General features: G+C 48.9%; 1 protein-coding gene across 1 annotated transcript; it reads right to left on the bottom strand.

The window, feature by feature from the left end:
- Positions 1-570: 570 nt before the first annotated feature.
- LOC113879533 lies at positions 571-6,320 on the bottom strand. The gene is made up of 2 exons (XM_027521121.1): positions 3,465-6,320; positions 571-1,545 (listed from the first exon to the last, which is right to left on the bottom strand). The coding sequence occupies exon 2, from the start codon at positions 1,470-1,472 to the stop codon at positions 645-647; it is 828 nt and encodes a 275-aa protein (XP_027376922.1). The 5' UTR covers positions 1,473-1,545; positions 3,465-6,320; the 3' UTR covers positions 571-644.
- Positions 6,321-14,891: the final 8,571 nt, after the last annotated feature.

Below are 14,891 nucleotides of genomic sequence, written 5' to 3'. Positions count from 1 at the left end.
CGTTTTGTTGTGTTTTGGCCATGCCACATGGCATATGGGATCTTAGTTCCCCAATTAGGGATTGAATCTGTGCCCTCTGCAATCTTAACCACGGGTGAAAGTCACTCAGTCGTGTCTGACTCTTTATGACCCCACAGACTACAGAGTCGATGGGATTCTCCAGGTCAGAATAAGAGTGGGTAGGTGTTCCCTTCTCCAGGGGATCTTCCCAACCCAGGGATTGAACCCAGGTCTCCTGCATTGCAGGCGAATTCTTTACCAACGGAGCTATCAGGGAAGCCCCTTAACCACTGGACCACCAGGGAAATCCCGGCACCGTGATATTTTCAAATCTGTTGCTAACATATAGAAAACCAGATTCCTGGGTTCTCTTGAAAAGGCAACCACCTGTTTGAGAGCTGGGTTTAGATGAGGTATCCCCCTCTCCACCTAGTGGGTGGTCTCCACCACTGCCTACCACCCGCCCCCTTCACCCATTCACCTTGACCTTCCCAATCTTGTAGGTCCTTAAGTGTATATCCCCTCCATCTAAATGGCTTCCCCTCACCCCAGTGGAGGCTTGGAGGAGCATTTTGCCACAGACAATTTATTTTCCGCAACCGCGACCGGATGGACATGTGCCCTCTTCGCGGTTGGTGTCGATGTCACCACCAGCTGGAGGGCTTAGAGATGGGCTCCGGGGCTCTGCAGCCCGAGCGGATTGCTTCCCAGAACTTGGGCAGGCGACCTAAGGAAAAGATCCCGTTGCCGAACAGAGGCAGCTCAGGCAGCTTTATCCCCGGCCTCTGGGGCAGGATGGGAGTGAGGTTCCGGTTCTGAAACCCGCGAAAGCAGCTCGTGTTGGCGGAGTTATCCACGTACTGCACAGCGTTGACAGCCCTTCCGGGCGGCACCACGGTGGTGCTGCCGCAGGGGTAGTCGAAGGCCGCCGCTCTGCTGCTGTGGTTACAGTAACTGCGCGGGCAGGCGTGGTCCAGATGGTCCAGGTGGATGGAGTTGGCGGCGCGTTCCAGATAGTTGGCTGCAAGCCTCGGCAGGTTCAGGGACTTAGGGGAGTTGCTGTAGAAGGCATTGGTGGATCTGTCGAGGTAGCTGATACCTTTGATGAGCTGATCCAGGAAGGTGGGGTTAGAGGGACCCAAGGGACGATCTGTACAGAGCAGGCAGTGGGGATTGCTGCGACACATGGGCTTTCTGGCCACCTTGGGGCCCTTGGCCAGGTGGCTTGTCTCCACGCACTTGGAGTTGTAGGGCCGGCCCATGCAGATTCTCCTCAACGGCAGTCTGGGGGAGCCCGGGGTGTCGGTGGGCTCTGAAGGGTTGCTGCTGGCCTCCGAGCCGCTCGGGGTCCGAGAGCACTTGAGGTTGCTTGCCCCGGTCATGCTGGGGCCGTGGGGCCAGCCTGGAGTCTGGGCCATGAAGGACACATTGCGGTTGCCGGTGCTGGGACGGCCCGCTTGGTGTCCAGACATTGTCGCGGGCAGGCGGACGAAGCTTCGTGGTACAGAACTGCTGAAATCTCACCTAGAGGCTGGTTCCCTGGGCCTGACGGGGAGAGAGCTGGGTCAGCTCTCCTCGGCTCAGGTGTTCCTCTCCCCATCTTCCTCCCAGGCCCAGGGATTTTTCAAACGAGAAAGCAGGCCCCATGTTCTTCAGAAAGCACAAAGGGCAAGAGATGGGGAGGAAGGCAAGACACTGAGAACAATGGAAATCAGAGGACCCCCTAGAAAAAGTGGGGCAGTCTGCTTTTTCCTTTCTCTGTAGCCCACATTCTGAAATTCCCATTCACCTTTTAAGCAGGGACTCCAGAAGACCACAGAGTCAAAGGACTAAGTCTCTAATGGTGAAATTCGAGGCACCAAGACACACATTCTTTGGAGTAACATCAGTTAATCACCCACTACACCGCACACCCTGCTACTGAACAATATGTCTTAGAAGCAATACGGTATATGTGCTTTTTCTTTGCCAGCCCTTTGCTTGTTCCTTACTTGTGAGTCTTAACTACAAACCCAGAAGGCAGTCATTATTCTATTCCTATCTGACAGATGGGGGAAACTGAGGCTCAGAGGGTTGACGTGGCTTGCCTCAGATCACATAGCTTGTGAGTGGTGGGGGCCAAGGTACTATCTCGAGTGTATCTGATGACCCCTAAAAGATGATGCCGTGTTGTTGGGGGTGACTTTGTCCTCACCAGCAGTCTACTGAGGAAGAGTTCTCATCTCACCTGTTGGATAGGGGCACCGATCGGGAAAACCAGATGGGGAGGGGTGCTTGCTAACCCTGTAACTAAGTTGATCTTGACTTCACGAACCCCAAGGGGAGAGGCAAGGAGATGCTGTAAGTCTACAGTGGGACTTGTGGGACAGAAGTTTCCAGAGTACAGTGTTTGGTCTTCATCTTCTCTGATGAAGGGAGATGATCTCATCCACCCCACAAAAGAAGGGTTCTTGGGGTTCCTCCCGGTCTGAAAGTGGACACTTCACAGGGACTAGGGCCTGACCAGGCTCTGGCCCAGGTCACCCTGCTTCCTGTCCTGGGGCCTGCCCAGGTGGCAGGAGCCCCAGCCCCATTCCGTTTGTCCCCCAGGTCCCCAGTACCCCCCCCTTTCCAGAAGGAAGGCTCTGATTTCTGTCCCCCAGACTGCCAGCTTGATGCTAATTTTCCACTTCTGCCTGGTGAGAACGGAGCAGTATTTGAACCTGTCCCACCCAGGAAACAGCTGCCCGCTCCTCTCCCAGCCCACAGCCCCTCAGCTGCCCTTGTCCTTTGGGTCTGAATCGCGTGGAATGCCCAGACTCTCGCTTCTTCCATCCCAGGTCGAGCCCCACCCCAGCTCGTCCTCCGGATGTAGGGGAGACGCCAGCGGGCTGCCCCCCATGGGCCCTCCCTTCTGGGCGGGCTGGGCCCTCTCCCCAGCTCCCTCTACCTTCAGGAGGTAGATGACTTAGCCCTCCTCTTGCTCTTCACTGGGGAATACCCTGATGCCGCCATTCCAGACTCCTGGCCATGTCATAGAATCACAGAACCCTGGAGCGAGGAGGGCCTCCAGGGGTCAACCTGGTCAGGCTCCTGCCTTAGAGCTAGTGCTGTGTTAAGCTCTCCAGGACAGATGGGCCCTATTTTTAAAGTGAGGCTGGGGTGGACGTTTTCTAGTGTCCCCTGTTGTTTTTCTAGCGTTTAATTATGCTGAGAGTCAGGGAGTTCTTTGCCGGGTCTGATATAACTCTCGTTGGCTGTGGTCAGCATCAATTTTCTTTTCTCGTTGGGTCAGCAAACATTCGCTGAGTCTCCCTAAAGAGCTGTCCCTTTGAATGACCCAGAACATGGCAGCACTTGCTTTTCTCCCTTCTAGCCTGGTCCTCATACAGTCAGCCCTTCTGGGTTGAGTCCCTACTATGCAGTGGGCTACAGCCTAAAGATTCCTTTCAGAGCTCCTGTGACCTCCCCTCCCTGGTGCATACCGGGCATCTTGTACATATCTGTCGGATGCATCGCCAAGATCCCCCTTTGAGAGCTCCTGGTGCTCGGCCTCCATTGTTTCCTTCCTGCAAGTAACGAAAATACCCTCTTACTTTCTATTTTGAAAAACATTCAAAAATATTCACTTACTGAAAACTTACAAGATAATGAAGTCCCATAGACTCTTCATTCCAATCTACTAATTATTAATTTTCGTCACATTTAGCACCATACACACGTGTGTGTGTGGATTATTATTATTTTGAGAGTCAGTTGCAGACAACAGCAGCCTTTACTCTTGAATACTTCAGCATGTATCTCCTACAAGCTGAGAGAACAAGGACATCTTACATATCCAGTTATCAAAATGTATCCAGTTATCCAGTTATCTCACGTATCCAGGATAATTAACATTGATACAGAGCTATTAGCTAATACACAGTCCACAATTTACCAATTATTTCCTCCGATGGTCTCTATGGCAGCTATGTCCACAGTCCAGAAGCCAATACGTGATCAGACATTGACTTTAGTTTTCAGATCTCTTTGGTTTCCTTCAGCCTGGAAGTCCCTCAGTCTTGATCTTTTATGACATGAATAGCTTTGAAGAGCGCAGGCAAATTGTTTAGGAGAATGTTCTCCCATTTGGGTTTAGCTGCAAGATCGCAAAGCACATACACACAAAAGCCTCCCTGGGACAGTCCCGGCTCATAACCTCTGAGAGTGAAGGGCCTTTTGCTCTGGGGCGGGATGGTTATAGCCACGGCAACAGGGAGCTGGGGGGAGGGCTCAGAGGGACCCCCCAGAAGGAGGAAGAGGGGTGTAGGGAAACTCAGGGGCAGAGAAGCGATGGCAACCGTTCCCTTGTGGGGCCTCAGCCAGATCTGATCCTGCCCTGGGCCGGGGGCTGGGCAGGCGGGCAGACGGCCAGTAAGCGGGCTGGGCCTCTGCGTATTTGTCCTGAAGGTACCCAGGCGCCGAGATCACTGGCCATTTCTGGCCTGGGCACTAAGAGCCTCTGGAAATAGCTCCAGGACAATTATTTCAGGAGGAATGTGCTATTCCCCCATCTTCTCAGAAAGCCAGGCTGGGTCCCATAAGATCAAGAATGTCCGCCTCTGGCCTCCCCGAACTCCAGGGGATCCTGAGGTCCCCTGGGGGCCACAGTGGTCTTCAGAGCTGGGGAGGCTGGGAGGCCAGGATGGGGTTGAGCAGACGAAAAGCGCCCTTCCCCATGCGGGGAGGGGTGGTTCTGTCCTCAGATCCTGGGCTCTCAGGGCCCAGCCTGGAGTCAGGCTTGGCCAGTGGGAGTCCAGCTGACTCTAAGCCCTGGGACACAGGAAGGGGAGGGGAGGGGAGCTGCCCACCCCATCTTCTGCCCAGACCCACCCCTGAGAAACTGATGTGGTAGAGCGCTCAGAATGTGCCAACGAACCCGACGTTGTCAGATCCCGGTCATCGCATCCACCCTGTCATCTACTCCTCGTACCACCCCTGGGAGGCAGGGGTTTTGCTTTCCAGATGACGTCCTTGAGGCTCAGAGAGAGCAACAGGCTTACCCAAGCTCACCCAGCAGCCAGAATTAAGACCCAGTGTTTGGACCCCAAAGCCGACAGGTTTGAGCACTAAACAAAGATGAGGGTGGGCCACCCACTCAGTGAGGACTCAGTAAGTGACCCTGAGAGCTGAGAGGTGTTGGGAGGGGTCCAGCCTGAATTCCCAGGCTGGAGGGACGCTTAGCCCTGTCTCTCAGTGAGCCTCCGACGTCCACCCCCCAGCCAAGGCCAGCTGCCTCTCTCTCCCTAGCACTGCGGGATGGATGCCAGGGTCTCAGAATATCCCGCCCCTCCCTGCACCGTCTCTAGACACAGTGGCCCTTACCTTTGCCCTATCTGGGCCATCTCCAACCTTGGCTCCTTAGCTGCATTGCCAAATCGACTGCAAATCATGAACTTTTCACAAGCCCCTGCCCCTCCCACTCTGTCCTCTTTCACCTGAACGCCCCTCTCCGCATCCCTACTCTCTCTCCTCCGGGTCCCACCAAGACCATCGGAGGCCCTTCCCCCACCCCATGTTCAAAGAGTTCAAAGGCATCTCCTTTCCCTGGACTCCCCAAGAGTGGATGGAACAGCCCCCTTCTCCAGAGACCATAGGACCCTGCCCCGTTACTGCATAGGTGGCTTAATAGCCCCTCACCTGTCACCCAGAGTTCCCCCTCCACCCCCGACCCCCAGACAGTGGGAGGAGGATCTCCTTATTGTTTCAGGCACTTGGCAAGGAGGAGGCACCACAGACATGGAGGAGTCCATCTCAGTCCAGGGGAACAGCTAGAAGCAAGAGCCAGGGCTCTATTGCCACTGTCTCACCCTGCCTGGAGGACACTTCTCCCAGCTTCTGGCAACCCTGAGCACAGTGACTCACCTGAGCCTTTATCTGGCTTGGGGCCAACACGCCCACAGGGCTGAAAATCCCTCCTGGGCCGGGCTCTGGCCCTCTCCCAGCAGCAGTCTTCCATCCACCCAAGCATAATGAGTCACAACCCTGCCTCATCCCCTAACGCCCTCAAAGATACCAGCCCTCTGCTCACCAGCCGCCAAAACAGCATTTCCCCAGGCCCACGTGCGGCAGGTACAAGACGGGACAGATCTGTGCTCAGGAGCACTGGGGCAGGTGTGGCTTGGCAGGAGCCCCGACTGCAAGAACTGCCCTCTTGCCAAGCCACCTCAGGGTTTTCAAGGAGAAGCAGCCAGTGTGGGAGTGGACAGGAATCTCATCTTTATGAGCCCTGGGAAATTCCCTCCAAGAAGGGATGGGGATGATGGTCATGTATAAACTTATATTGTTGTTGTTGTTCAGTTGCTAAGTTGTCTTTTTCCAAAAGTGGTGCACTCAATATGCCAGCAAATTTGGGAAACTCATGAGTGGCCACAAGACTGGAAAAGGTCAGTTTTCATTCCAATCCCAAAGAAAGGTAATGCCAAAGAATGTTCAAACTACCGCACAATTGCACTCATCTCACACGCTAGTAAAGTAATGCTCAAAATTCTCCAAGCCAGGCTTCAACAATATATGAACCATGAACTTCCAGATGTTCAAGCTGGATTTAGAAAAGGCAGAGGAACCAGAGATCAAATTGCCAACATCTGTTGGCTCATCGAAAAAGCAAGAGAGTTCTAGAAAACACGTACTTCAGCTTTATTGACTACACCAAAACCTTTGACTGTGTGGATCAAAACAAGCTGTGGAAAATTCTGAAACAGATAGGAATACCAGACCATCTGATCTGCCTCTTGAGAAACCTATATGCAGGTCAAGAAACGACAGTTAGAACTGGACATGAAACAACAGACTAGTTCCAAATAAGAAAAGGAGTATGTCAAGGCTGTATATTGTCACCCTGCTTATTTAACATATATGCAGAGTACATCATGAGAAACGCTGGGCTGGATGAAGCACAAGCCAGAATCAAGATTGCAGAGAGAAATATCAATAACCTCAGATATGCAGATAATACCACCCTATGGCAGAAAGTGAAGAAGAACTAAAGAACCTCTTGATGAAAGTGAAAGAGGAGAGTGAAAAAGTTGGCTTAAAACTCAACATTCAGAAAACAAAAATCATGGCATCCGGTCCCATCACTTCATGGCAAATAGATGGGGAAACAGTGGAAACAGTGTCAGACTTTATTTTTTTGGGCTCCAAAATCACTGCAGATGGTGAGTGCAGTCATGAAATTAAAAGATGCTTGCTCCTTGGAAGAAAAGTTATGACCAACCTAGACAGCATATTAAAAAGCAGAGACATTACTTTGCCAACAAAGGTCCATCTAGTCAAGGCTATGGTTTTTCCAGTAGTCATGTATGGATGTGAGAGTTGGACTATAAAGAAAGCTGAGTGCCGAAGAATTGATGCTTTTGAACTGTGGTGTTGGAGAAGACTCTTGAGAGTCCCTTGGACTGCAAGGAGATCCAACCAGTTCATCCTAAAGAAAATCAGTCCTAAATATTCATTGGAGGGACTAATGCTGAAGCTGAAACTCCAATACTTTGGCCACCCGATGTGAAGAGCTGACTCATTGGAAAAGACCCTGATGCTGGGAGGGATTGGGGGCAGGAAGAGAAGGGGATGACAGAGAATGAGATGGTTGGATGGCATCACCAACTCGATGGGCATGAATTTGGGTAAACTCCGGGAGTTGGTGATAGACAGGGAGGCCTGGTGTGCTGCAGTCCATGGGGTCACAAAGAGTCGGACACGACTGAGTGATTGAACTGAACTGAACTTTTTCCAAATTTGCTGGCATATTGAGTGCAACACTTTCACAACATCATCTTTTAGGATTTGAAACAGTTCAGCTGGAATTCCATACCTCTCCTAGCTTTGTTTGTAGTAATGCTTCCTTAGACCCACTTGACTTCACACTCCAGGATGTCTGGCTCATGTGAGTGATCACACCATCATGGTTATCTGGGTCATTAAGACCTTTTTTGACACCTCTTATTAATCTCCTCTGCTTCTGTTAGGTCCTTGCTGTTTCTGTCCTTTGTTGTGTTCATCTTTGCATGGTATCTCCATTTTTCCCTTGGCATTTCCCTTGGTATCTCCAGTTTTCTTGAAAAGATCTCTAGCCTTTTCCATTCTATTGTTTTCCTCTATTTATACATCCTTATATACACTTCTACTGGGAGGAGGACAGCAAGTAACTGTTTATGCTGTGACCTTGGATAAGTATTGAACTTCTCCTAACCTCTGCCTCCTGTTCTGTAAACTAGGAGTAAGGAAGGTGCCCAGTGAACACTGCTGGCTCAGCTGACTTGCAATAATCGCTAATGTTTATGAAATATCCCCATGCGGCAGGCACAGTGTGCTGTAGTGGTACATGGGAGCCAGCTCATGCTGGCTCTCAAAAGCCATTTTCGAAATATTCTAGAATCTGGTGAACTTGTTATTAAACCACTACTAGCTTGACATCAGCCATTTATACTACAGTTCAGTTTAGTTGCTCAGTCGTGTCCAACTCTTTGCCACCCCATGGATTGCATTACGCCAGGCCTCCCTGTCCATCACCAACTCCTGGAGATTACTCAAACTCATGTCCATTGAGTCCATGTCCAGTGAGATCCAACCATCTCATCCTCTGTCATCCCCTTCTCCTCCCTCCCTCATTCTTTCCCAGTATCACGGTCTTTTCCAATGAGTCAGCTCTTCACATCGGGTGGCCAAAGTACTGGAGTTTCAGATTCAGCATCAGTCCTTCCAATGAACAGTCAGGACTGATTTCATTTAGGATGGACTGGTTGTATCTCCTCGCTGTCCAGGGGAGTCTCAAGAGTCTTCTCCAACAACACAGTTCAAAAGCAGTTCTTCCAAGCTCAGCTTTCTTTATAGTCCAATTCTCACATGCATACATGACCACTGGAAAAACCATAGCCTTGACTAGATGGACCTTTGTTGGCAAAGTAATGTCTCTGCTTTTTAATATGCTGTCTAGGTTGGTCATAACTTTTCTTCCAAGGAGCAAGCATCTTTTACTTTCATGACTGCACTCACCATCTGCAGTGATTTTGGAGCCCAAAAAAATAAAGTCTGACACTGTTTCCACTGTTTCCCCATCTATTTGCCATGAAGTGATGGGACCAAATGCCATAATCTTTGTTTTCTGAGTTTTGAGTTTTAAGCCAACTTTTTCATTCTTCTCTTTCACTTTCATCAAGAAGCTCTTTAGTTCTTCACTTTCTGCCATAAGGGTGGTGTCATAAGCATATCTGAAGTTATTGATATTTCTCCCAGCAATCTTGATTCCAGCTTGTGCTTCATCCAATCCAGCATTCTCATGATGTACTCTGCATATAAGTTAAATAAGCAGGGTGACAATATACAGCCTTACGTACTCCTTTTCTTATTTGGAACCAGTCTGTTGTTCCATGCCCAGTTCTAATTGTTGCTCCTTGATCTACATACTGATTTCTCAAGAGGCAGCTCAGGTATTCTGGTATTCCCATCTCTTTACGAATTTTCCACAGCTTGTTGTGATCCATACAGTCAAAGGCTTTGGTGTAGTCAACAAAGCAGAAGTAGATGTTTTTCTAGAACTCGCTTGCTTTTTCCGACAGAAGATGATCCAATAGATGTTGGCAATTTGATCTCTGGTTCCTCTGCCTTTTCTAAAACCAGCTTGAACATTTGGAAGTTCACAGTTCACATACTGTTGAAGGCTGGCTTGGATAATTTTGAGCATTACTTTACTAGCGTGTGAGATGAGTGCAATTGTGTGGTAGTTTGTTTGGCATTGCTGTTCTTTGGGATTGGAATGAAAATTGACCTTTTCCAGTCCTGTGGCCACTGCTGAGTTTTCCAAATTTGCTGGCATATTGAGTGCAGCACTTTCACGGCATCATTTTTCAGGATTTGAAATAGCTCAACTGGAATTCCATCACCTCCACTAGCTTTGTTTGTAGTGATGCTTCCTAAGGCCCAGTTGACTTTGCATTCCAGGATGTCTGGCTCTAGGTGAGTGATTACACCATTGTAGTTATATCTGGGTCATGAAGATCTTTTTTGTGTAGTTCTTCTGTGTATTCTTGCCACCTCTTCTTAATATCTTCTGCTTCTGTTAGGTCCCTACCATTTCTGTCCTTTATTGAGCCGATGTTTGCATGAAATGTTCCCTTGGTATCTCTAATTTTCTTGAAGAGATCTCTAGTCTTTCCCTTTCTGTTGTTTTCTTCTATTTCTTTGCATTGATCACCTAGGAAGGCTTTCTTATCTCTCCTTGCTATTCTTTGGAACTCTGCATTCAAATGGTATATCTTTCCTTTTCTTCTTTGCTTTAGCTTCTCTTCTTTTCATAGCTATTTGTAAGGCCTCCTCAGATAGCCATTTTGCCTTTTTACATTTCTTTTCCATGGGGATGGTCTTGATCCCTGTCTCCTGTACAATGTCACGAACCTCTGTCCATAGTTCATCAGGCACTCTGTCTATCAGATCTAATCCTTTGAACCTATTTGTCATTTCTAATATATAATCGTAAGGGATTGGGTTTAGGTCATACCTGAGTGGTCCAGTGGTTTTCCCTACTTTCTTCAATTTAAGTCTGAATTTGGCAATAAGGAGTTCCTGATCTGAGCCACAGTCAGCTCCCAGTCTTGTTTTTGATGACTATATAGATCTTCTCCATCTTTGTCTGCAAAGAATATAATCAATCTGATTTCAGTATTGACCATCTGGTGATGTCCACGTGTAGAGTCATCTCTTGTGTTGTTGGAAGAGGGTGTTTGCTATGATCAGTGCATTCTCTTGGCAAAACTCTGTTAGCTTTTGCCCTGCTTCATTCTGTACTCCAAGGCCAAATTTGCCTGTTACTCCATGTATTTCTTGACTTCCTACTTTTGCATTCTTGTCCTCTATAATGAAAAGGACATTTTTTTTGGGTGTTAGTTCTAGAAGGTCTTGTAGGTCTTCATAGAACCATTCACCTTCAGCTTCTTCAGCATTACTGATTGGGGCATAGACTTGGATTACTGTGATATTGAATGATTTGCCTTGGAAATGAACAGAGATCATTCTGTTATTTTCGAGATTTCACCTAAGTACTGCATTTTGGACTCTTTTGTTGACTATGAGGCCTACTCCATTTCTTCTAAGGGATTCTTGCCCATGGTAGTAGGTATAATTGTCATCTGAGTTAAATTCACCAATTCCCATCCATTTGAGTTCACTGATTCCTAAAATGTCAGTGTTCACTCTTGCCATCTCCTGTTTGACCACTTCCAATTTACCTTGTTTCATGGACCTAACATTCCAGGTTCCTATGCAATATTGTTCTTTACAGCATTGGACTTTACTTCCATCACCAGTCACTTTAAGAACAGGGCATTGGTTTTGCTTTGGCTCCATCCCTTCATTCTTTCTGGAGTTATTTCTCCATTCATCTCCAGTAGCATATTGGGCACCTATTGACCAGGGGAGTTCATCTTTCAGTGTCCTATCTTTTTGCCTTTTCATACTGTTCATGGGGTTCTCAAGGCAAGAATACTGAAGTGGTTTGCCATTCCCTGCTCCAATGGACCACGTTTTGTCAGAACTCTCCACCATGACCCATCCGTCTTGGGTGGCCCTACACAGCATGGCTCATAGTTTCATTGAGTTAGACAAGGCTGTGGTCCATGTGATCAGTTTGATTAGTTTTCTGTGATTGTGGTTTTCAGTCTGTCTGCCCTCTAAGGGAGAAGGATAAGAGGCTTATGGAAGCTTCCTGATGGGAGAGACTGATTGTGGGGGAAACTGGGTCTTGTTCTGATGGTCGGGCCATACTCAGTAAATCTTTAATCCAATTTTCTGTTGATGGGCAGGACTGTGTTCCTTCCCTGTTGTTTGACCTGAGACCAAACTATGGTGGAGACAATGAAGATAATGGCGACCTCCTTCAAAAGGTCCCATGCAGGCACTGATGCACTCAGTGCCCCCAGCCTGCAGCACGGCACCACCAACCCACGCCTCCACCAGAGACTCCTGGATGCTCACGGGCAAGTCTGGGTCAGTCTCCTGTGGGGTCACTGCTCCTTTCTCCTGGGTCCTGATGCACATGAGGTTTTGTTTGTGCTCTCCAAGAGTCTGTTTCCCCCGTCCTGTGTAAGTTCTGGCGGCTCTATGGTGGGTTAATGGAGACCTCCTCCAAGAGGTCTTATGCCACACCCAGGCCTGCTGCACCCAGAGCCCCTGCCCCTGAGGCAGGCCACTATTGACCCATCCGCAGGAAACACTCAAACACTCAAAGGCAGGCCTGGCTCAGTCTCTGTGGTGTCTCCTGGGGTGCACAAGGTTTTGTTTGAGCCCTCTAAGCACCTCTGGTGGGTATGGGATTTGATTCTAATCTCAGTTTCACCCTTCCTACCATATTTCTGGGACTTCTCCTTTGCCCTTGGACATGGCTGTCTGTTTTTGGTGGGACCCAACATTCTCTGGTTGATGATTGTTCAGCAGCGAGTTGTAATTTTGGAGTTCTCACAGATGAGCACACGTCCTTCTACTCCGCCATCTTGGCACTAACTTGTTCTTTATCCAGACTTAACCTCTGTTAAGTTTGTTTTGAACCTCTGTTTCCTTGTCCATAAAACCATAATGATGATCTGGATAAATTGAAATTTTCCTGGGTTCCAGCAACTGTGTGTGAAATTTTATGCATCCACTAGACTGGGCCATGAGATGCCCAGGTACCTGGTGTGTCTATAAGGATGCATCTGGATGAGAGAAGCATGTGAATTGGTGGATTGAGTAAAGCAAACTGGCCTCCCCTTGTGTCTGGGCATCCTCTGATCCGTTGAGGGCCTGAATAGAAGAAAAAGGCAGAAAAAGGTTGAATTCACTCTCTGCCTGACCAGTTGAGCTGGGACATCCATCTTCTGCCCTTGATGCTCCTGGTGCTCAGAGCATCAGACCTGGGTTGGAATCTATACCATCAGCTGCCTGGTCCTTAGACCTTTGAACCACCAGCTTTTCTGGAGTTCCAACTTGAGGACAGGAGATTATGTGACTTCTCAGCCTTTGTAACAGCATGAGACAACAGCTAATAATCAATAGTAAATAAACATGTGTGTATATATAAATATAAAAATAATACAGTATATATACATATATGTACACAACATATATTATAGCATATAGTATTATATATATTGCTATATGTGTGTGAGTGTGTATGTGTATAGAAGTTTGTGCCCCCCCAAAAATTTGTATATTGAAACCTCATCCCCAGATGGGATTTAGAGGTGGGAAGTGATTAGGCTTAACTCCAAAGAATTGATGCTTTTGAACTGTGGTGTTGGAGAAGACTCTTGAGAGTCTCTTGAACTACAAGGAGATCCAACAAGTCCATCCTAAAGGAAATCAGTCCCAAATATTCATTGGGAGGACTGATGCTGAAGCTGAAACTTTAATACTTTGGCCACTTGATGATGGGAAAGATTGAAGGCAGGAGGAGAAGGGGACAACAGAGGATGAGATGGTTGGATGGCATCACCGACACGATGGACTTGAGTTTGAGTGAACTCCAGAAGTTGGCTATGGACAGGGAGGTCTGGTGTGCTGCAGTCCATGGGATGGAGAGTCGGACACAACTGAGCGACTGAACTGAACTGAACTGAAGTGATTAGGCCACTGAGGGTAAAGACCTCATGAATGGGATTAGTGCCCTCATAAAGGAGACCCCAGAGCATCCTTGCCTCTTGCCTTCTTTGGGAATGCAGTGAAGAGACAGCCATCTCTCACCCAGGGAGTGAGCTTTCACTAGATACTGAGTCTAAAGGTGTCTTGATCTTAGACTTCCCGGCCTTCATAACTCTGAGAAAGAAATGTTTTTTTAAGTCAGTCTATCAGTTTATGGTATTTTGTAATAGTAGCTCAAACACGAAGATATAGAAGACTCAGAAATATGTATATATCATTTCTTATTGATTCCGTTTCTCTGGGGAACCCTGACTACTACTCCGTACTGAGTGCTTTACATATATTCACTCCTTTGCTCCCCACTACAACCTTACAAGGGAGATGTTAATAGCATCTCCATTTTTTTAGACAAGAACTTGAAAGGCAGAGGTGAGTGAACTCACCTGAAAAAGCATGGCCAAGACATGAACTCGAGCAGCGTGGCTCAGGCCTGCCCCCTGCCCCCTGCCCTACTGCCTCCAGGGCCATACTCACAGGTTCAGCATCTCCTGAGTGGAGCCACTTGGCTAAGGGTTTTCCATATGCAACAGGTGGACCTGAAGCCCTCCAGTCTTCTGTGACTAGCTTTTCCTTTAATAATCAAATCAAAAGCTCAACCCTCCATTCCACGTGCCATGCGAAGTCCAGAGCCTGCCCCACTATTCCCGAGGAAGGCCAGGGGGCTGCTGCGGTCTCTGGTTCCTCCCCACTCTGAGTCCCTGCTTCTGGGCCGACTCTCAGCCCCCTCTTCGTGACCGCCTCTTGGTTTGTCCTCGGCCACACAGTGCAGCTTGCAGGATCTCAGCTCCTCTACCAGGGATCGAACCCACTCCCCCTACAGGGGAAGAGCAGAGTCGTGACCACTGGCCTCCAGAGAAGTCCGGGACTGTCATCTTCCGTCAGCAAAGCTGTGCCCTTCTCCCACCCCAGTGACCTCTACTGCCTCCTCATCCGTGCCCCAAGCTACCTGTGACAGACTTGGCCCGAGGAGCTGGCTGACAGAGGGTGACAACACCCAGCACAGGACAGAAAGGCCTGACGTGGAATAGACGGCCATCACCCCGTCCTTCACGTCTCCTGGTCTCCTTCCTCCTCAGGCCTGAGCCGCCCACTCCCACCATGATGCTCTCAGGAGGTCCTTTTCCATCTTAGCTCCTCCCCCTGCCTCGCTCTGGGGCACCCCACCCCAACCCAGGCCTCCCCGTCGGGGGCTGCTGAGGCCGAAG

Source organism: Bos indicus x Bos taurus, chromosome 2 (assembly GCF_003369695.1).
Source record: "Bos indicus x Bos taurus breed Angus x Brahman F1 hybrid chromosome 2, Bos_hybrid_MaternalHap_v2.0, whole genome shotgun sequence".
Lineage (NCBI taxonomy): Eukaryota > Metazoa > Chordata > Mammalia > Artiodactyla > Bovidae > Bos > Bos indicus x Bos taurus.
This window is presented reverse-complemented; position numbering and strand designations above follow the sequence as displayed.

Bases quoted from the DNA above. Each gene is read 5' to 3' on its own strand.
- LOC113879533 (XM_027521121.1), bottom strand. From the start codon at position 1,472: ATGTCTGGACACCAAGCGGGCCGTCCCAGCACCGGCAACCGCAATGTG.